Consider the following 24,116-nt stretch of genomic DNA (forward strand, 5'->3'; position numbering starts at 1 on the left):
TTTGAGTCTGTTTGTATGTCCTAAAAGCCATCTTTTTTGCTTTCACGCTAGTTGATACTACTTTTGTGAACCACACTGGCTTCCTTTTCCTGGTGCTTTTCCTAACCATTTTGATACAAAGGTCTGTTGCACTTAGTAATGCACTTTTCATTTTTTTCCACCTCTCCTGCACTCCTTCCAAGTTCCTCCAGTCTGCCAATGAATCACTTAAACATCTCCCCATTTTTGCAAAGTCTGCATTTCTAAAATCCAACACCTTTGTTTTTGTGTGAGAGGAGTTGGATCCTGTCTTTATACTAAACCATACTGCTTGATGATCACTGGATCCCAGGTGCTCACCCACATATATATCAGATATCCTATCACCATTTGTAAGAATTAGATCTAATATTGAGTCTTTGCGAGTGGGCTCCCTCACCAATTGCTTGAGAGATGCTCCCTGTAAGGAATGTAGAAATTTGCAACTTGTAGCTGAACTTGCAAAAGACCCCTCCCAATTTACATCAGGTAAATTAAAGTCTCCCATGATTATGACTTCTCCCTTAAAAGCCATTTTAGAGATGTCCAACAATAGGTTCCTGTCCAAATCCTGCCCCTGGCCTGGTGGTCTATAGATCACCCCAATGCGAATAATGTCCTTCTTCCCAGTTTCTATGGTGACCCAAAGGGCCTCAGTTTTGGCTTCAATATTTTGTATTAAAGTAGCATTTATGCTTTTTTTCACATACATTGCTACCCCTCCTCCTATTCTTCCTATTCTATCTTTCCTAAATAAATTGTATCCTGGTATAGCTAAGTCCCAGTCATGATTCTCATTGCACCAAGACTCTGTAATTGCCACAAAATTCAGGTTATCCCTTGTCATTATCGCAATTAGCTCTGGAATTTTGTCTCCTAAGCTCCTAGCATTTGCAGACATAGCTTTAAGAATTTTTTTCTGTGCATTTGTTAGTAGTAGCCATGTCCAGAGCGTACAAAATAAATGACAAGTTTAAAGTTGAAATTACCTGTTTGGGGATGTTGCTCAGTATTTGTTTTCTTTTACTAATCAGTAATCATACTCTGTCCTTTACACCATGACTATACCTTACTAAATATAAAGACATAGTACACCTGACCACAATGGGTAAATGTTCAAAGGAGGTAATCACCAGTCAGTATGCAATAATAAACTGTTTCACTGAGCTACTTCCCCACACATGCAATGACATTTACAAGAAATCATTACATAAAGAAACATACATAAGTTTGCATAAGAGAGAACTGTAGTGAGCAGATTGGGGATGCCTTTTCATAGGTTTTTTAAAAACAGATGATATGCATAAGATGAATTACATACTTTTGAGGCATTAAGGCAGTCCTTTTGTGGTAGTGTTGGTGTGTTGATGTTTTCCTTCTGGTTTCCTTCGGTTTAACGCAGGTAAAACGCTATTTTTATAATAACACTTTTATGTCAGCACTTCTATGGAAGCACATCCAGCCGATGGCTATCCAGCCGTATACTAGACTTCAAATAGGAACAATATCCATGTGAATGCAATGATTGCAAACTCCACCCAAAACCATCCCCCTTTAAACTAAAGCCATAAATTAGCTTAGAAAAACAGACATTACATACCAATACGGCAGCCAACTATATCTCTACAAAGAGAAAAACATACAAAAAAAAAACACCCTTTTTCAATATACCTAGGCTATTCAATCATGAAATTCATTTGACATAATCAGCAAATGCAGTACAACTTGCTGGGATGTGTAGTTCCACGAATCATACCTAGGCTATTCAATCATGAAATTCATTTGACATAATCAGTACTTGCAGGGGGCGTGCAAATGGTGGAAGGCGCAAGCTCTTCCCGTCCAGTGTTGGGAAGGTCAGGCATCGCAACCGACACAATTGGACTCTCCTTGGGGATTTGTGATTTAGAAGAACGCACAGTTCTTTGCTGTGCTTTTGCCAGCTTAAGTCTTTTCTTTTTTCTAGCGAGAGGATGAGTGCTTCCATCCTCATGTGAAGCTGAACCACTAGCCATGAACATAGGCCAGGGCCTCAGCCGTTCCTTGCCACTCCGTGTCGTAAATGGCATATTGGCAAGTTTACGCTTCTCCTCAGACGCTTTTAATTTTGACTTTTGGGTCATTTTACTGAACTTTTGTTTTTTGGATTTTACATGCTCTCTACTATGACATTGGGCATCGGCCTTGGCAGACGACGTTGATGGCATTTCATCGTCTCGGCCATGACTAGTGGCAGCAGCTCCAGCACGAGGTGGAAGTGGATCTTGATCTTTCCCTATTTTAACCTCCACATTTTTGTTCTCCATTTTTTAATGTGTGGAATTATATGCCAGTATCAATAGCAATGGCCTACTACTATATTTACTGCGCACAACTGAAATGCACCACAGGTATAGAATGTAGATGGATAGTATACTTAATGGATGATGACACAGAGGTAGGTACAGCAGTGGCCTACCATACTGCTATATATAGTATACTGGTGGTCACTGTGTCAGCAAACTGCAAAACTAAAATGCACCACAGGTATAGAATGTAGATGGATATTGGATAGTATACTTAATGGATGACGACACAGAGGTAGGTACGGCAGTGGCCTACCGTACTGCTATATATAGTATACTGGTGGTCACTGTGTCAGCAAACTGCAAAACTAAAATGCACCACAGGTATAGAATGTAGATGGATAGTATACTTAATGGATGATGACACAGAGGTAGGTACAGCAGTGGCCTACCGTACTGCTATATATAGTATACTGGTGGACACTGTCAGCAAACTGCAAAACTAAAATGCACCACAGGTATAGAATGTAGATGGATAGTATACTTAATGGATGACGACACAGAGGTAGGTACAGCAGTGGCCTTCCGTACCGTACTGCAATATATAGTATACTGGTGGACACTGTGTCAGCAAACTGCAAAACTAAAATGCACCACAGGTATAGAATGTAGATGGATAGTATACTTAATGGATGACGACACAGAGGTAGGTACAGCAGTACACTCTGCACTGTACTCCTCCTATATAATATTAATTATACTGGTGGTCCCCAGTCCCCACAATAAAGCAGCACACTGAGCACAGATATGGAGTGTTTTTCAGGCAGACAACGTATACTGGTGGTCACTGTCAGCAAAACTCTGCACTGTACTCCTGCTATAGCTGCTCCCCAGTCCCCACAATTAAGCAGTGTGAGCACTCAGCACAGATATATTATGCAGCACACTGAGCACAGATATGGTATGGAGCGTTTTTTTCAGGCAGAGAACGGATAAAAACTGGTGGTCACTTATCAGCAAAACTCTGCACAGTACTCCTAACAGCTGCTCCCCAATCCTCCCCACAATTAAGCAATAACCAATCAACTTCAACAATAAGCGGAGAGGACGCCAGCCACGTCCTCTCCCTATCATCTCCAATGCACGAGTGAAAATGGCGGCGACGCGCGGCTGCTCATATAAAATACGAATCTCGCGAGAATCCGACAGCGGGATGATGACGTTCGGGCGCGCTCGGGTTAGCCGAGCAAGGCGGGAAGGTTCGAACCTGCCTCGGACCCGTGTAAAAAGGGTGAAGTTCGGGGGGGTTCGGTTTCAGAGAAACCGAACCCGCTCATCACTACTTTAGATAGGCCGTTTATTCCCTGCAGCAGGAAGTGTCGCCGTTTCTGTACAAAGCTCATTTTTATCGATACAGAATATAAGCTATATGCAGAGGTTGGTTTTTAATCTAAATGATTCTGGATCTCCACCTCTGCTGCTGTGTTGCCGGTGGCAGTTGTAGTGACGTGGTTACGGGAGGTAAAGGCAGAAAGACCGGTCTTACCGACGTTTTACTTTAATTGTTTGAGATGTGAGTGAGATGATTCTGCTCTAATGATCAGCTACAGAAACACTGATTTAAGTAGTATTGTGTATTTGGCCATGGGCTGACACAAGAACAACGTATGAGCTGCATTGTGTTGTTTGCATTGTGAAGGATGAAGAAGCAGGGCAGGCTGACACTGAGATGTGTACTGGCTGCTAGTTACTTCTGCTCCTGTCCGGAGGTTTATTCAGCGATAAGCTCTAATCCCTGACTCCTGTGCAGGGCAGTACTTCCCCCGACGCTGGCAGACCGCAGCCTGGATAAACTGGCACTCTGCCTTCAACGCAGCTTAATTATTATTTTCTTTATTAGTGTCTGTATAACACCGTCCATCACGCAATTAGTGCAGTACACAGAATATCTGTATTTCATATCGGTCCCTGCGCTCCTGGAGCTTGCAGTCTAAATTCCCTGATTTACAAGTGTGCACACGCAAATACACTAAGGGCCTAATTTAGACCTGATGGCAGCAGCAAAATTGTTCTCTAATAGGCAAAACCATGGGGGCAATTCAGACCTGATCGTAGCAGTAAATTTGTTAGCAGTTGGGCAAAACCATGTGCACTGCGGGTGGGGCAGATATAACATGTGCAGAGAGAGTTAGATTTGAGTGGGGTGTGTTCAAACTGAAATCTAAATTGCAGTGTAAAAATAAAGCAGCCAGTGTTTACCCTGCACAGAAACACTATAACCCACCCAAATCTAACTCTCTCTGCACAAGTTATATCTGCCCCACCTGCAGTGCAGCATGGTTTTGCCCAACTGCTAACAAATGTGCTGCTACAATCAGGTCCGAATTACCCCCCCCCCCCCCCCCATGTGCACTGCAGGTGTGGCAGATGTAACATGTGCAGAGAGAGTTAGATATTTGGGTGGGTTATATTGTTTCTGTGCAGGGTTAATACTGTCTGCTTTATTTTTACCTGCTATTTAGATTTCAGTTTAAACACACCCCACCCAAATATAACTCTCTTCTCTGCACATGTTACATCTGCCCTTCCCCCCGCAGTGCACATGGTTTTACCCATTACAGAACAATTTTGCTGCTGCGATCAGGTCTGAATTTGGCCAATGCTCCATTTTTCTCATAATGAGATCAGCCTATCAATCTGTCTTTGGTTTGTGGGTGGGAGCCGGAACACTGGAGGAAACAGACAAGCGCCGGAGAACATACACACTCCACACAGATGGGGCACTAGTTGGCAACTGAACTCGTGACCTCAGTTCTGTGAGGAAATAATGTTAGCCACTATGCCACCGTGCTAATTTAGCATGTGTTTATACCCACCCATACCTCCCAGTTTTAGTGGCACAGTCCCGCTTTTTGGGCACTCACCTTCGAGGCCGCAGTGTCATGTGGGTGGGGAGGTTGGGAGGGAGCTCTCTCATGCACGCACGTGGCGATCAGAGAGAGAGAGGCTGAGGCAGCTCAGGAACCCCTGGACATGCTTCCAGTGTGACGAGAAATGGGGGGGGGGGCGCATGAGGGACAACCATACCCCCATTGTGACAAGGAACGGGGGCTTATTTACTAAATGGAGGCTTATAAAGCTGCCAATTATCATTTGCCTTGCGCATAGAATTTCAAATATCAATACTATCAAGTCACCCTAATTTCTGTGCAAACTAAAAAAGGAATATTGCTTCCTAATGCCTCAGCCTGGACACTAGGACCCTGTGAATTGGTTTGTTGAATAACGACGGCCTCTACTCTATGTAGATGTGTCCTTTAAAGGTTTCCTTCCGGACAGGACAGCATTAATGTTTTTTTCTTACATTTTTAAAATTGCTTTTACAAAGAAAATTGTAGGTGAAATTTATAAAAATGTGATTTTTTATTTTTTATTTATTTTTTGTTATTTTCACTTTTGTATCTTCTTTTAACATAATGTGCTTTGTAAAGTGCCGGTCTTGTGTCACCTAACTATTTATGGCACTGGACTTCTGGAAACAGCGTTGTCTTTGCTGTTTTATTTTCCGGATGAGAGAGTCTGTTGAGCGATTGAACAATACGACACGTGACCTGGACAAAAAGGAGAAGATGTATTTGCTTGAGATTGTTTTGGGGATTTTCTTGCCTGGATTTTTTTTCTTCCTCTTAACGATTTACCAGACCCTGCAGAGGCATCGCCTGTGTCTGCAATATACGGCGCTGCAGTTCCTTAAATTTACTCTGCAAGTCTTCCATCTCCTTCTCTACCCAAACGTACCCTGCCCGGGCTTGCTAGGTAGCTTCCAGGCAACTCAGGAACCCAATGCATACTTGCCTACTTTTGAAATAGGTGTTACTTTCACAATCTCCCTGACATGCTATCAGCGCGGGCTCGTCATAAAAATGACTTACATCCAAATGTAAATTAGCCTCAAAGTTAGTACGATCTGAAAAATATCAGTGTCTGTTTGTTTGTGTTCCATATACTGTAAGTGGACAGGAGAAACCTTTATTTAAAATGCATGTAGCCATAGGTATCATTGTGCCTTATAACCAATGCTGGGAACTGGCGCTGATGATCCCATTTCAATGTTGAAATCTCTGCAATTAGGGAGATTGCTGGTCTATTCAGGGAGTCAGGGAGATTACTTCTATTTCAGGGAGTCTCCTGCAGAATGCGGGAGGGTAGGCAACTATGATCCATAGAGGCTGCTAGACAAGAGGCATTTCCAAAGATCTGATCGCTGAACACCCAGAAACCTAATTCACCAAAGTGTATGTTCTGGAAATAGAATCCATTATATAATAATTATACGATAACACACATTAACGAATCAGGTACATTTCCTAGGGAAGCCAGATTTAAGAGATACTAGTGGCTGACGTTGAATGTAATATTTTTCTCCCCTGTGATCCTTCTAGAACAGAGGTTCTCAAACTCGGTCCTCAGGACCCCACACAGTGCATGTTTTGCAGGTAACCCAGCAGGGGCACAGGTGTATTAATTACTCACTGACACATTTTAAAAGGCCCACAGGTGCAGCTAATTATTTCACTTGTGATTCTGTGAGGAGACCTGCAAAACATGCACCGTGTGGGGTCCTGAGGACCGAGTTTGAGAACCTATGTTCTAGAATATAATGGGCAGAGACCTTCCCGTAAAGACGTCACGATGTAAGGATTTTGGGGGTAGATTTAATAAACCTTCTAAATATACAAAGTTGTGGTGAAGCCTTCAACCAGATTCTGATTACCAGTTTGATTTATTTTTAGACGTTTTAGTAAATCTACCGCTGGAGTCTTTTGCAGTTACAGTAAATGTAAATGTCTGATTTACTTCTCAGCAGGTTTGATCTCAAAATATAAAGCGTCACTAATAATAAAGTGCAAAACGCACCTCGCTTTACGCTCAATATTAATGTTGCTTAACATTTCAAAGTCCAAACCACTTAAAACTGGCGGCGTGCTTAGGAAATCTAGTCTGAGGTGTCCGTGGCCAGCCATACGCTCATTGATGTGTTCTATTTCATTGTGACAACGATGATCTCAAAGCTGCACAACTTTTGCCCCAGTCTACCTCCAATCGCTGGCAAAATCTCCCTGGCACGGGGGCTGTATAATGCAGTTTGAGGTCTATAATCGGAACCTTGCATTCCTCATATAAAGTGGCTGGCAGACCTGTCTATCAATCTGATGTAAGAATTGCCCTTTCTCTGAACCAATTCTCTGCTCACAAGATTACAGGCGGATATTCTTCAAGGACTTTTGTCTATCGTCCTAAGTGGATGCTGGGGTTCCTGAAAGGACCATGGGGAATAGCGGCTCCGCAGGAGACAGGGCACAAAAGTAAAGCTTTTACAGGTCAGGTGGTGTGTACTGGCTCCTCCCCCTATGACCCTCCTCCAGACTCCAGTTAGATTTTTGTGCCCGGCCGAGAAGGGTGCAATTCTAGGTGGCTCTCATAAAGAGCTGCTTAGAGAGTTTAGCTTAGGTTTTTTATTTTACAGTGATTCCTGCTGGCAACAGGATCACTGCAACGAGGGACAGAGGGGAGAAGAAGTGAACTCACCTGCGTGCAGGATGGATTGGCTTCTTGGCTACTGGACATGAAGCTCCAGAGGGACGATCACAGGTACAGCCTGGATGGTCACCGGAGCCACGCCGCCGGCCCCCTCACAGATGCTGAAGCAAGAAGAGGTCCAGAATCGGCGGCTGAAGACTCCTGCAGTCTTCTTAAGGTAGCGCACAGCACTGCAGCTGTGCGCCATTTTCCTCTCAGCACACTTCACACGGCAGTCACTGAGGGTGCAGGGCGCTGGGGGGGGGCGCCCTGGGAGGCAAATGTAAACCTTTAAAAAGGCTAAAAATACCTCACATATAGCCCCAGAGGCTATATGGAGATATTTACCCCTGCCTACATGTACTAAATAGCGGGAGACGAGCCCGCCGGAAAAGGGGCGGGGCCTATCTCCTCAGCACACGGCGCCATTTTCTGTCACAGCTCCGCTGGTCAGGAAGGCTCCCAGGTCTCTCCCCTGCACTGCACTACAGAAACAGGGTATAACAGAGAGGGGGGGCAAAATAAATGGCAATATATTAATATAAAAGCAGCTATAAGGGAGCACTTAATCATAAGGCTATCCCTGTCATATATAGCGCTTTTTGGTGTGTGCTGGCAGACTCTCCCTCTGTCTCCCCAAAGGGCTAGTGGGTCCTGTCTTCGTATAGAGCATTCCCTGTGTGTCTGCTGTGTGTCGGTACGTGTGTGTCGACATGTATGAGGACGTTATTGGTGTGGAGGCGGAGCAATTGCCAAATATGAGGATGTCACCTTCTAGGGGGTCGACACCAGAATGGATGCCTTTATTTGTGGAATTACGGGATAGCGTCAACTCGCTTAAGCAGTCGTTTGCCGACATGAGGCGGCCGGACACTCACTTAGTGCCTGTCCAGGCGCCTCAAACACCGTCAGGGGCTGTAAAACGCCCCTTGCCTCAGTCGGTCGACACAGACCCAGACACAGGCACTGATTCCGGTAGTGAAGGTGACGAATCAACCGTATTTTCCAAAAGGGCCACACGTTATATGATTTTGGCAATAAAGGAGATGTTACATTTAGCTGATACTACAGGTACCACTAAACAGGGTATTATGTGGGGTGTGAAAAAACTACCAGTAGTTTTTACCGAATCAGAAGAATTAAATGACGTGTGTGATGAAGCGTGGGGTGCCCCGATAAAAAACTGCTAATTTCAAAGAAGTTATTGGCTTTATACCCTTTCCCGCCAGAGGTTAGGGAGCGCTGGGAAACACCTCCTAGGGTGGACAAAGCGCTAACACGCTTATCAAAACAAGTGGCGTTACCCTCTCCTGAGACGGCCGCACTTAAAGATCCATCAGATAGGAGGATGGAAAATATCCAAAAAGGTATATACACACATGCAGGTGTTATACTACGACCAGCTATTGCGACTGCCTGGATGTGCAGTGCTGGGGTAGTTTGGTCAGAGTCCCTGATCGAAAATATTGATACCCTGGACAGGGACAATATTTTACTGTCGTTAGAACAAATAAAGGATGCATTTCTTTATATGCGTGATGCACAGAGAGATATCTGCACACTGGCATCACGGGTAAGTGCTATGTCCATTTCGGCCAGAAGAGCTTTATGGACACGACAGTGGACAGGCGATGCGTAGAGGAGTTATTTGGGGTCGGTCTATCGGATTTGGTGGCCACGGCTACGGCCGGGAAATCCACCTTTCTACCTCAAGTCACTCCCCAACAGAAAAAGGCACCGACCTTTCAACCGCAGCCTTTTCGTTCCTTTAAAAATAAGAGAGCAAAGGGCTATTCATATCTGCCACGAGGCAGAGGACGAGGGAAGAGACAGCAACAGGCAGCTCCTTCCCAGGAACAGAAGCCCTCCCCGGCTTCTACAAAAGCCTCAGCATGACGCTGGGGCTTCGCAAGCGGACTCGGGGGCGGTAGGCGGTCGTCTCAAGAATTACAGCGCGCAGTGGGCTCACTCGCAGGTAAATCCCTGGATCCTGCAGATAATATCTCAGGGGTACAGGTTGAAATTAGAGACAGAGCCACCTCGCCGTTTCCTGAAGTCTGCTTTACCAACGTCCCCCTCAGAAAGGGAGACGGTTTTGGAAGCCATTCACAAGCTGTATTCTCAGCAGGTGATAGTCAAGGTACCTCTTCTACAACAAGGGAAGGGGTATTATTCCACTCTTTTTGTGGTACCGAAGCCGGATGGCTCGGTAAGGCCTATTCTAAATCTGAAGTCCTTGAACCTGTACATAAAGAAGTTCAAGTTCAAGATGGAGTCACTCAGAGCAGTGATAGCGAACCTGGAAGAAGGGGACTTTATGGTATCCTTGGACATCAAGGATGCGTATCTCCACGTTCCAATTACCCCTCACACCAGGGGTACCTCAGGTTCGTTGTACAAAACTGTCACTATCAGTTTCAGACGCTGCCGTTTGGTTTGTCCACGGCACCTCGGGTCTTTACAAAGGTAATGGCCGAGATAATATTTCTTCTTCGAAGAAAAGGCGTATTAATTATCCCATACTTGGACGATCTCCTAATAAGGGCAAGGTCCAGAGAACAGCTAGAGATGGGTTTAGCACTATCTCAAGAGGTGCTAAAGCAGCACGGATGGATTCTGAATATTCCAAAATCCCAATTAATGCCGACAACTCGTCTGCTGTTCCTGGGGATGATTCTGGACACAGTTCAGAAAAGGTTTTTCTTCCCGAAGAAAAAGCCAAGGAGTTATCTGACCTGGTCAGGAACCTCCTAAAACCAGGAAAGGTGTCTGTACATCAATGCACAAGAGTCCTAAAAAAAAAAAAAATGGTAGCTTCTTACGAAGCAATCCCTTTCGGCAGATTCCATGCAAAGGGATCTGTTGGACAAATGGTCAGGGTCGCATCTTCAGATGCACCTGCGGATAACCCTGTCGCCGAGGACAAGGGTATCCCTTCTGTGGTGGTTGCAGGAGGCTCATCTATTGGAGGGCCGCAGATTCGGCATGCAGGATTGGATCCTGGTGACCACGGGTGCCAGCCAGAGAGGCTGGGGAGCAGTCACACAGGGAAGAAATTTCCAGGGAGTGTGGTCGAGCCTGAAAAAGTCTCTTCACATAAGCATTCTGGAACTAAGAGCAATCTACAATGCTCTAAGCCAGGCGGAACCTCTGCTTCAAGGAAGACCGGTGTTGATCCAGTCGGACAACATCACGGCAGTCGCCCATGTAAACAGACAGGGCGGCACAAGAAGCAGGAGGGCAATGGCAGAAGCTGCCAGGATCCTTCGCTGGGCGGAGAATCACGTGATAGCACTGTCAGCAGTATTCATCCCGGGCGTGGACAACTGGGAAGCAGACTTCCTCAGCAGACACGACCTTCACCCGGGAGAGTGGAGACTTCATCCAGAAGTTTTCCACATGCTATTAAACCGTTGGGTAAAACCAATGGTGGACATGATGGCGTCTCGCCTCAACAAAACACTGGACAGGTATTGCGCCAGGTCAAGAGATCCGCAGGCAATAGCTGTGGACGCGCTGGTAACACCTTGGGTGTACCAGTCGGTATATGTGTTTCCTCCTCTGCCTCTCATACCAAAGGTATTGAGGATTATACGGCAAAGTGGAGTAAGACTAGTGGCTCCGGATTGGCCAAGAAGGACTTGGTACCCGGAACTTCAAGAGATGGTCACGGACGATCCGTGGCCTCTACTTCTGAGAAGGGACCTGCTTCAGCAGGGTACTTGTCTTTTTCAAGACTTACCGCGGCTGCGTTTGTCGGCATGGCGTTTGAATGCCAGATCCTAAAAGGAAAAGGCATTCCAGAAGAAGTCATTCCTACCTTGATAAAGGCAAGGAAGGAAGTCACCGCGAAGCATTATCGCCGTATTTGGCGAAAATATGTTGCGTGGTGCGAGCAGCGGAGTGCTCCGATGGAGGAATTTCAACTGGGTCGTTTTCCTACATTTCCTGCAATCAGGATTGTCTATGGGTCTCAAATTGGGATCTATTAAGGTTCAAATTTCGGCCCTATCAATATTCTTCCAAAAAGAATTGGCCTCAGTCCCTGAGGTCCAGATTTTTATCAAAGGAGTACTGCATATACAGCCTCCTGTGGTGCCTAAGGTGGCACCGTGGGATCTAAATGTAGTTTTAGATTTCCTCAAATCAAATTGGTTTGAACCACTAAAGAAGGTGGATTTGAAATATCTCACATGGAAAGTGACTATGTTACTGGCCCTGGCTTCGGCCGGGAGAGTATCTGAACTGGCGGCTTTGTTTTATAAAAGCCCTTATTTAATTTTCCATTCGACATAGGGCAGAGCTGCGGACGCGTCCGCATTTTCTCCCTAAGGTGGTATCAGCGTTTCACCTGAACCAGCCTATTGTAGTGCCTGCGGCTACAGACGACTTGAAGGACTCCAAGTTGTTGGACGTTGTCAGAGCCTTAAAAATATACATTTAAAGGACGGCTGGAGTCAGAAAATCTGACTCGCTGTTTATACTGTATGCACCCAACAAGTTGGGTGCACCTGCTTCTAAGCAGTCGATTGCTCGTTGGATTTGTAACAAAATTCAACTTGTACATTCTGTGGCAGGCCTGCCACAGCCTAAATCTGTTAAGGCCCATTCCGCAAGGAAGGTGGGCTCATCTTGGGCGGCTGCCCGAGGGGTCTCGGCATTACTACTCTGCCGAGCAGCTACGTGGTCAGGGGAGAACACGTTTGTAAATTTTTACAAATTTGATACCCTGGCAAAGGAGGACCTGGAGTTCTCTCATTCGGTGCTGCAGAGTCATCCGCACTTTCCCGCCCGTTTGGGAGCTTTGGTATAATCCCCATGGTCCTTTCAGGAACCCCAGCATCCACTTAGGACGATAGAGAAAATAAGAATTTACTTACCGATAATTCTATTTCTCGGAGTCCGTAGTGGATGCTGGGCGCCCATCCCAAGTGCGGATTATCTGCAATACTTGTACATAGTTATTGTTAACTAATTCGGGTTATTGTTTAGGAAGCCATCTTTCAGAGGCTCCTCTGTTATCATACTGTTAACTGGGTTTAGATCACAAGTTGTACGGTGTGATTGGTGTGGCTGGTATGAGTCTTACCCGGGATTCAAAATCCTCCCTTATTGTGTACGCTCGTCCGGGCACAGTACCTAACTGGAGTCTGGAGGAGGGTCATAGGGGGAGGAGCCAGTACACACCACCTGACCTGTAAAAGCTTTACTTTTGTGCCCTGTCTCCTGCGGAGCCGCTATTCCCCATGGTCCTTTCAGGAACCCCAGCATCCACTACGGACTCCGAGAAATAGAATTATCGGTAAGTAAATTCTTATTATTATTGTGACTGCAAATGTGGAAATGAGAGAGTGTGATAAACATGTTTATATCAGAAGGAGATTAACAGCGGAGAAAGGCCTGAACCATGGAATGTGCAAATGTTTATTCTAGAATTGCAGGTCCCTGTAACGTGTGAGAAGGAGGGAAGTATGCTGTATAGCTCCCTCCAAAAGTCATAGCCATATTAGTAGGCTGAATTATCATATTGTGTCCCTGGATACAATCCACATAAGATGGTGACTATCACCTTGGTTGGTGATGAATTTCATATTCATTTAGGAATTCACCTACAAATATTTACTATCCAAAATATCATTTGTACCTCGGCCGGGTTACAGAGGGGGAAGATCCCTAAATTTCCCATCCTATGAATTTATGCAGAAAACTGGCCCAGCCTAATTGGTATCAAGAAGATGAGGCTCACGGAAATCTGATATTCCCAACACTTTTGGCCCAATAAATACTATACCTAGCTATATCTGCAGCTGTATACCTGTGGCCAGGGCCTGTATTCTGCACTTGGTGCGTGCACTCGGAACCAGGAGAGTATTTTCTCAACCTTCTGGTTAATTCTGTTGGTAAATATCTGTGTGCAACACCATTTTACTGTGTTTATTATGTCTATGAATTTCTCTGTGTGTAGTTTGTATTTGTCTGTTTTGTAGGAAAATGATACCCCTTTTCTTATTTTGACATTATTTATTAAAAGCTAAGTTTTATACTTATAGTGGGTTTGTGCCCCCGGCAAGAGTACCGTATATACTCGAGTATAAGTCGACCCAAATATAAGCCGAGGCACCTAATTTTACCACAAAAAACTGGGAAGAAATACTGACTCGAGTATAAGCCTAGGGTGGGAAATGCACGGTGCCAGGGGTTTTCATGCTCAGGGTGTCATGCTCGTTGCCAGGGGTTTCATGCGGTAGGTGTTATGCTTGTTGCCAGGGGGTAATGCTTGTTGTTAGGGTTGTGCCCCCAGTGCCATATATACCCCCAGTGACAGATATGCCCCCACAGTGCCAGATAAAAACATGCCCCCGTTGCTTTGCCCCCAGTAGTTATGCCCCTTCTTTGCCCCCAGTAGTTGTGCCCCCTCTTTCATTGCCCCCAGTAGTTATGCCCTCTTTTTCTTTGCCCCCAGTAGTTGTGCCCCCTCTTTCATTGCCCCCAGTAGTTATAACCCCTCTTTCTCTGACGTCCTAAGTGGATGCTGGGACTCCGTAAGGACCATGGGGAATAGCGGCTCCGCAGGAGACTGGGCACAACTGTAAAGAAAGCTTTTGGTCTAACTGGTGTGCACTGGCCCCTCCCACTATGACCCTCCTCCAGACTCCAGTTAGAATCTTGTGCCCGGCTGAGCTGGATGCACACTAGGGGCTCTCCTGAGCTCCTAGAAAGAAAGTATATTTTAGGTTTTTTATTTTACAGTGAGATCTGCTGGCAACAGACTCACTGCAGCGAGGGACTAAGGGGAGAAGAAGCGAACCTACCTAACTGGTGGTAGCTTGGGCTTCTTAGGCTACTGGACACCATTAGCTCCAGAGGGATCGAACACAGGACCCGACCTCAATCGTTCGGTCCCGGAGCCGCGCCGCCGGCCCCCTTACAGAGCCAGTAGCAAGAAGTGTTCCGGAAAATCGGCGGCAGAAGACTTCTGTCTTCAAGGTAGCACACAGCACTGCAGCTGTGCGCCATTGCTCCTCATGCACACCTCACACTCCGGTCACTGATGGGTGCAGGGCGCTGGGGGGGGGGGGCGCCCTGAGGGCAATATAATACACCTTGGCTGGCAAATCTACACCATATATAGTCAGGAAGGCTATATAGGTGTAAAAATACCCCTGCCAGAATTCCAGAAAAAGCGGGAGAAGTCCGCCGGAAAAGGGGCGGGGCCATCTCCCTCAGCACACTGGCGCCATTTTTCCCTCACAGCTCCGCTGGAAGGACGCTCCCTGGCTCTCCCCTGCAGTGTCAAGCTACATAAGGGTAAAAAAGAGAGGGAGGGCACTAAATTTAGGCGCAGTATATATATAATATAATATAAGCAGCTATAAGGGAAAAAAAACACTCATTTATAGTGGGATCCCTGTGTTATATAGCGCTCTGGTGTGTGCTGGCATACTCTCTCTCTGTCTCCCCAAAGGGCTTTGTGGGGTCCTGTCCTCTGTCAGAGCATTCCCTGTGTGTATGCGGTGTGTCGGTACGGCTGTGTCGACATGTTTTATGAGGAGGCTTATGTGGAGGCGGAGCAGATGCCGATAAATGTGATGTCACCCCCTGCGGGGTCGACACCTGAGTGGATGGTTCTGTGGAAGGAATTACGCGACAGCGTCGACTCCTTGCATAAAAGGTTTGACGACATACCAAATATGGGACAGCCGGCTTCTCAGCCTGTGCCTGCCCAGGCGTCTCAAAAGCCATCAGGGGCTCTAAAACGCCCGCTACCTCAGATGGCAGACACAGATGTCGACACGGATACTGAATCCAGTGTAGACGACGATGAGACTAATGTATCTTCCAATAGGGCCACACGTTATATGATTGAGGCAATGAAAAATGTGTTGCATATTTCTGATGTTACCCCGGGTACCACAAAAAAGGGTATTATGTTTGGAGAGAAAAAACTACCAGTTGTTTTTCCTCCATCTGAGGAATTAAATGAAGTGTGTGAAGAAGCGTGGGCTTCCCCCGATAAGAAACTGGTAATTTCTAAGAGGTTACTAATGGCGTACCCTTTCCCGCCAGAGGATAGGTCACGTTGGGAAACATCCCCTAGGGTGGATGAAGCGCTCACACGCTTGTCAAAGAAGGTGGCACTACCGTCTCCGGATACGGCCGCCCTGAAGGAATCTGCTGATAGAAAGCAGGAGGCTATCCTGAAGTCTATATATACACACACAGGTGTTATACTGAGACCAGCTATTGCTTCAGCATGGATGTGCAGTGCTGCAGCTGCGTGGTCAGATTCCCTGTCGGAAAATATTGATACCCTAGACAGGGACACTATATTGCTAACCGTAGAGCATATTAAAGACGCACTCTTCTACATGAGGGATGCACAGAGGGATATTTGCCGGCTGGCATCTAAAATAAGTGCAATGTCCATTTCTGCCAGGAGAGGGTTATGGACTCGGCAGTGGACAGGAGATGCAGATTCTAAAAGGCACATGGAAGTTTTGCCTTATAAGGGTGAGGAGTTGTTCGGGGATGGTCTCTCGGACCTCGTTTCCACAGCAACAGCTGGGAAGTCTACATTTTTACCCCATGTTCCCTCACAGCCAAAGAAAGCACCGTATTATCAGGTACAGTCCTTTCGGCCCAATAAGGGCAAGCGGGTTAAAGGCGCGTCCTTTCTGCCCAGAGGCAGAGGTAGAGGGAAAAAGCTGCAGCATACAGCCAGTTCCCAGGAGCAAAAGTCCTCCCCCGCTTCCTCTAAGTCCACAGCATGACGCTGGGGCTCCACAGGCGGAGCCAGGTACGGTGGGGGCCCGTCTCAAAAATTTCAGCGATCAGTGGGCTCGCTCACGGGTGGATCCCTGGATCTTTCAAGTAGTATCTCAGGGGTACAAGCTGGAATTCGAGACGTCTCCCCCCCGCCGTTTCCTCAAATCTGCCTTGCCAACAACTCCCTCAGGCAGGGAGGCAGTGTTAGAGGCAATTCACAAGCTGTATTCCCAGCAGGTGATAGTAAAGGTGCCCCTACTTCAACAAGGACGGGGTTACTATTCCACAATGTTTGTGGTACCGAAACCGGACGGTTCGGTGAGACCCATATTGAATTTTAAATCCTTGAACACGTATATAAAAAAATTCAAGTTCAAGATGGAATCGCTCAGGGCGGTTATTGCAAGCCTGGACGAGGGGGATTACATGGTATCACTGGACATCAAGGATGCTTACCTGCATGTCCCCATTTACCATCCTCACCAGGAGTACTTCAGATTTGTGGTACAGGATTGTCATTACCAATTCCAGACGTTGCCGTTCGGTCTATCCACGGCTCCGAGGGTCTTTACCAAGGTAATGGCCGAAATGATGATACTCCTTCGAAAGAAGGGAGTTTTAATTATCCCGTACTTGGACGATCTCCTGATAAAGGCGAGGTCCAGGGAGCAGTTGTTGGTCGGGGTAGCACTATCTCGGGAGGTGCTACAACAGCACGGCTGGATTCTAAATATTCCAAAGTCACAGCTGGTCCCTACGACACGTCTACTGTTCCTGGGGATGGCTCTGGACACAGAACAGAAAAAAAGTGTTTCTCCCGGAGGAGAAGGCCAAGGAGCTGTCATCTCTAGTCAGAGGCCTCCTAAAACCAAAACAGGTGTCGGTGCATCACTGCACGCGGATCCTGGGAAAGATGGTAGCTTCCTACGAAGCAATTCCATTCGGCAGGTTCCATGCAAGAACCTTTCAGTGGGACCTGTTGGACAAGTGGTCCGGATCGCATCTTCAGATGCATCGGCTGATAACCCTGTCTCCAAGGACCAGGGTGTCTCTGCTGTGGTGGCTGCAGAGTGCTCATCTTCAAGAGGGCCGCAGATTCGGCATACAGGACTGGGTCCTGGTGACCACGGATGCCAGCCTTCGAGGCTGGGGGGCAGTCACACAGGGAAGAAACTTCCAAGGACTATAGTCGAGTCAGGAGACTTCCCTACACATAAATATTCTGGAGCTGAGGGCCATTTACAATGCCCTAAGTCAGGCAAAACCCCTGCTTCAAAACCAGCCGGTACTGATCCAGTCAGACAACATCACGGCGGTCGTCCATGTAAACCGACAGGGCGGCACGAGAAGCAGGACGGCGATGGCAGAAGCCACAAGGATTCTATGATGGGCGGAAAATCACGTGTTAGCACTGTCAGCAGTGTTCATTCCGGGAGTGGACAACTGGGAAGCAGACTTCCTCAGCAGGCACGACCTCCACCCGGGAGACTGGGGACTTCATCCAGAAGTCTTCCAACTGATTGTAAACCGTTGGGAAAGGCCACAGGTGGACATGATGGCGTCCCGCCTAAACAAAAAGCTAGAAAGATATTGCGCCAGGTCAAGAGACCCGCAGGCGATAGCTGTGGACGCTCTAGTGACACCGTGGGTGTACCGGTCGGTTTATGTGTTCCCTCCTCTTCCTCTCATACCAAAGGTACTGAGGATAATAAGGAGAAGAGGAGTAAGAACTATACTCATTGTTCCGGATTGGCCAAGAAGAGCTTGGTACCCGGAACTTCAAGAAATGATGTCAGAGGACCCATGGCCTCTGCCGCTCAGACAGGACCTGCTGCAGCAGGGGCCCTGTCTGTTCCAAGACTTACCGCGGCTGCGTTTGACGGCATGGCGGTTGAACACCGGATCCTGAAGGAAAAGGGCATTCCGGAGGAAGTCATTCCTACGCTGATTAAAGCTAGGAAAGAAGTGACCGCAAACCATTATCACCGCATATGGCGAAAATATGTTGCGTGGTGTGAGGCCAGGAAGGCCCCAACGGAGGAATTTCAGCTGGGCCGTTTCCTGCACTTCCTACAGTCAGGGGTGACTATGGGCCTAAAAATTGGGTTCCATTAAGGTCCAGATTTCGGCTCTATCGATTTTCTTCCAGAGAGAACTGGCTTCACTACCTGAAGTTCAGACTTTTGTTAAGGGAGTGCTGCATATTCAGCCCCCTTTTGTGCCTCCAGTGGCACCTTGGGATCTCAACGTGGTGTTGGATTTCCTAAAGTCACATTGGTTTGAGCCACTTAAAACCGTGGAATTGAAATATCTCACGTGGAAAGTGGTCATGTTGTTGGCCTTGGCTTCGGCCAGGCGTGTATCAAAAATGGCGGCTTTGTCATGTAAAAGCCCTTATCTGATTTTCCATATGGATAGGGCAGAATTGAGGACTCGTCCCCAGTTTCTTCCTAAAGTGGTATCAGCTTTTCATCTGAACCAACCTATCGTGGTGCCTGCGGCTACTACAGACTTGGAGGCTTCCAAGTTGTTGGACATAGTCAGGGCCCTGAAAATCTATGGTTCCAGGACAGCTGGAGTCAGAAAGACTGACTCGCTATTTATCCTGTATGCGCCCAACAAGTTGGGTGCACCTGCTTCAAAGCAGACTATTGCTCGCTGGATCTGTAGTACGATTCAGCTTGCACATTCTGCGGCTGGACTGCCGCATCCTAAATCGGTGAAAGCCCATTCCACGAGGAAGGTGGGCTCTTCTTGGGCGGCTGCCCGAGGGGTCTCGGCTTTACAACTTTGCCGAGCAGCTACTTGGTTGGGGTCAAACACATTTGCTAAATTCTACAAGTTTGACACCCTGGCTGAGGAGGACCTAGAGTTTGCCCATTCGGTACTGCAGAGTCATCCGCACTCTCCCGCCCGTTTGGGAGCTTTGGTATAATCCCCATGGTCCTTACGGAGTCCCAGCATCCACTTAGGACGTCAGAGAAAATAAGAATTTACTCACCGGTAATTCTATTTCTCGTAGTCTGTAGTGGATGCTGGGCGCCCATCCCAAGTGCGGATTGTCTGCAATACTTGTATATAGTTATTGCCTAACTAAAGGGTTATTGTTGAGCCATCTGTTGAGAGGCTCAATTGTTGTCATACTGTTAACTGGGTATTGTATCACGAGTTATACGGTGTGATTGGTGTGGCTGGTATGAGTCTTACCCGGGATTCTAAATCCTTCCTTATTGTGTCAGCTCTTCCGGGCACAGTATCCTAACTGAAGTCTGGAGGAGGGTCATAGTGGGAGGAGCCAGTGCACACCAGTTAGACCTAAAGCTTTCTTTATAGTTGTGCCCAGTCTCCTGCGGAGCCGCTATTCCCCATGGTCCTTACGGAGTCCCAGCATCCACTACGGACTACGAGAAATAGAATTACCGGTGAGTAAATTCTTATTTTCTTTGCCCCTAGTAGTTGTGCCCCCTTTCTTTGCCCCCAGTAGTTGTGCCCCCTCTTTCTTTGCCCCCTGTTGCTGTGCTCCCGTCGCCGCTTACAAACGCACACAAAAACAATACTTACCATTGCCCCGCTCCTGCTTCCCGAACGCTTCTTCTGCTGCTGCGCTGCTCCGCTCCGTCTGGCCGCCCGCTCCGGCGCCCGCTTCCCGGCACCCGATCATCTCTATGGGAGAGACGTCATGACGTCTCTCCCATAGCAACGCCGCACAGACACTAGAGGTCAATAATGACCTCTAGTGTCTGTCCCTGGAGCCGGCTGCAGCGGACGCCCACACAGCCCACGGCGTCTGCTGCAGCCGTTGACTCGAGTATAAGCCAAGGGGGGCTGAAAAAGTCGGCTTATACTCGAGTATATACGGTACTTTTCTTTCCTCTATTACTGACAGACATTTTAGCTAAGCAGAGTTTCATGTTGGCCGTCGTAGTTTTGACCCTCTAATTTGGAGAGCTATCTGACCTGTGGAGATGGTAAAACCCATTTTTGTCAGAAAACACGATTGATCCTCTGTAAATAGCAGCATATTGGTTGCTTCTCTGAGTAACTAACAACTAACTGCAGGGTGGATGGTTACCAAGGTAATAGAATAACGGAAGGAGATAAAACAAGCCTAAACTTTAAATTCAGCCATTATGATACCTTGGGTTTCCATGCCTGCTCTCTAGGCATCTGCACGCTCATTACACCTGTTTTATTGTGGATTCACGGAGACCAGGGTCATAAATATTACTGAATTCTCTTTATCCTGGAAGGTGCACCGCTGTATTTGTCCCACATTGTACATCACACACTCCCCCCCCCGGTTCGTGTCTGTCGGGGAAGCGGATAAGTGATCTTTACTCTCCCTTGGCTGCCAGACTGCCTCTGAAATGCTGCACCGCTTACACCCAAAGGTCGATTTTTGACTAAATCTCCAAAAAAGTTTTTTTTTTTTTCTGTAAAACAGTTCAGTTCTGTGGAGCACCTTTGTTCGTCTCTCTATATGAGTTTATTTCTTGTGTGCACTCCCCGCTTCTTTTCGCTCTTTTTTTGTAAAAGTGAAATTGGTCAGACGCCGCACAGTAGGCTTTCGCTGCAATAACCTCTCTCCGCTTCTCTTGCCGACAGGTCGCTCAGAAAGGTATAAGGAGTTTACCCACTATCGAGCCGGAAATCACTTCTGTCTTCGTCCCTCCGTTTGTTTCCAAGGATGAGAAGCAGAGTGCAGCGTCAGCTGCTCAGAACAGTTATCAGAGGGTGGCCAGGAGGCGCTCCTTCCGGAAAAAGAAGGAAAAGCCCAGAGCCCAGACGCCGTCCGGTGACGATGCCAACCACAGAGAGACCACCACGGAGGAGATTAGTGTGCCCCAAGACATTGACCTCATAGGTTTGCCCCAGCTCTGCTTTCCAGGTATGACCAGGAGAAGACAGGAGTCCTCAGAGCAGGCCCTTGTTCTAACGCATGCTCACGTTTTTACACACTGAAAACATTTTTATTTGCTATGATTTGGTTTTCTATGGTTTCAAATCCTCATATGTATAATAATAATAATAACTTGTGGGGTTATATTTCCATAATCATTGTACCAGATTTCAAACCACAAAGACCTTTTTTGGAAAGGAGAGAAATTTCATTCCACATGTTTGTAGCTCTCGGAAGGTTCCTCCGGGGCCTTTTGAGCAGCAGTAGAAGTTCACTGGGATGTTTATAAGGCCGGGGGCATTCGTTGCGGTAGATGGTGACACGGTACTGGTATTAAGGTTTTATGTTCTGATGGGGACCACTGGGAAACCAGACCCCGCAGTTTCAGGCTAGGCTCAACAACTTCCTGTATGGCATCTTCCCAGTACATTGAACTGAAGAGATCTCCATGATTGGCTCTTGGTGACCAATTAAACGATGGCCTAGCAATTCGGATATTAACGTGCCCCTCATATTGTGGTGATCGTAAGTAGTCAAGCAAGTAATGTACCATTTCCAAAACAAGCCTCCTTTTAACAGGGCAAATCCTAGGCACCCAAATACTCAACGGAGAACACACAGGGCCACAAAATAATATAAAATATGCATACCTGCTTACTAATGTGTCCTTTGTCAAATTAGATATGACAGTCCTACGTCGCTGGCTTGCAAATTAATTTAAAACCCCTCCTTGTTATGGCTGCGAGCTGTCTCTTGTTCTGTCTCCCGATCCTATTTGTGGAAGGGGGGGGGGGGGGGGGGCTGCGGAGATGAGAGAGCGCTTTGTGGGGATTTGTGTAGGTAGAAGGGTCATTTCAGAGCGGCTTGCCCAAAAGTTCTTCCTTATTTGGCTTCCTACTCCGTCTTTTCAGCAAAGCAAATATATTTTCTGGGCAGATTTGTTTATTGGCTTTGCCCTTAGAAAACAATCAAAAACTGCTCTGTGGATATACTTTTACCCAAAGCAAAAAACAGATCTGAGCTGCGTAGGATGCCATATGATATAAAAGCTTTGTTGAAAACACAAGTATTGCCTAGAAGCTGAGGGGGGGGGGGTCACACAGAAACCAGTAGATTTAAATTGTCTAGAGGTAGAAAATGCTTCTACGTTGTCTCATGCGTAGTTTAACATCACTTAGAGTAAAACTGGAAAAGGAAAAAAAAAAAGTCTGACGTGCACAAAACCAGATTGTGATTGGCTGTTGTGGATATTTGATACTGTAGCTTTCTGTTTTTTATGCAGTTGCAAAAAACAAAGGATGACATTGTATTTGGTAATGATAGCTCACGGGAGCGAATGCCGCTATTTCCAGGAAAGCTAAAACGTTGTGCTAATAGCTAATATTACTTTATTCCTTGGAAGTGTCTCAGTTTGATAAATTGCTAGTCTTCAGTTCTTTTTAATTTACACATGTTGATACATACACTTATAGGCCCTACACACATGCCGATTTGTTTGAAAGATATGAACGATCTCGTTCATAAATGAACGAGAACTCGTTCATATCTTTCAGTGTGGAGGCTCCAGCGATGAACGATGCGCGGCCCCGCGCTCGTTCAACGCTGGTCCCCCGTCGGCTGTACATGCAGGCCAATATGGACGATTTCGTCCATATTTGCCTGCAGTTCTATGGAGCCGGGTGACGGGGGGAGTGAAGAAACTTCACTCCCCCCGTCACTGCCCCCCCGCCGCCGGGTCATCCGTCGGCCGTATCCGCCGTCGGGCAGCTCGGCGGCGGATCGGCATGTCTGTAGGGCCCTTTACTTGCAAGGCAAGCGATTGACTATTGCGATAGTTGCAAATCATTGCTCTTTTTAATGGCTGGATGCAGAATAACCACAGTAATGCACAAAAATACTGATTCATGTTTGGAAGTAAAGCAAAAAAAAAAGCAAGCAACTGGCCTCACCATGCTGCACTGCAAGTGGGGCAGATGTAACATGTGCAGAGAGTTAGATTTGGTTGGGATGTCTTCAAACTGAAGCCTAAATTACAGTGTAAAAATAAAGCGGCTAACATTTGCGGGGCTTAGTGCAAAAGCAGCCAGTATTTACCTTGCACAGAAACAATACTACCCACCCAAATCTAAATCTCTCTGCACATGTTACATCTGTCCCACCTGCAGTGCAGCATGGTTTTGTCCAGGTGCGTGTTTTTTTTTTTGCTTTACTTACAAACATGATTCAGGCCCATACTGTAGACTAATCTTGCAGAAATCTATATTCTAAACTTCTAAAGGTTGCAGACTGCGCACATGTAGCGACATCCCCCGTTTGAGAAAGGGTCAGCGGGTCTTTATACCCCCTCATAGTCATGGCCGCTGCTTACGCTGAGGTGCGTTTTGTCTTGTCTTGGTGCATGTCGACACACACTTTAAATGAAAACAGCCAGCAGGGTGAGAAAGGGCCTTGCTCATCTTTCCTTCTCTGCTGCACCTAGGTGCACCGAGTCTTATTAGCATAATCCTTTCATCTATTGTTCTCAGCTGCAATACAATACAGAGAGAACAACACAGCAGAGGATTAAG

General features: G+C 46.8%; 1 protein-coding gene across 1 annotated transcript in view; it reads left to right on the forward strand.

Moving 5' to 3' along the window:
* The window catches only part of DENND3 (DENN domain containing 3), a 141,706-nt gene that overhangs the window by 33,009 nt on the left and 84,581 nt on the right, over window positions 1-24,116 (forward strand). Inside the window, exon 2 of the mRNA XM_063921193.1 lies at window positions 21,255-21,537. Coding sequence (XP_063777263.1) covers window positions 21,255-21,537 — 283 coding nt within the window. The remainder of the gene's footprint in view (window positions 1-21,254; window positions 21,538-24,116) is intronic.

The sequence above is a fragment of the Pseudophryne corroboree genome, chromosome 5, assembly GCF_028390025.1.
Source record: "Pseudophryne corroboree isolate aPseCor3 chromosome 5, aPseCor3.hap2, whole genome shotgun sequence".
NCBI lineage: Eukaryota > Metazoa > Chordata > Amphibia > Anura > Myobatrachidae > Pseudophryne > Pseudophryne corroboree.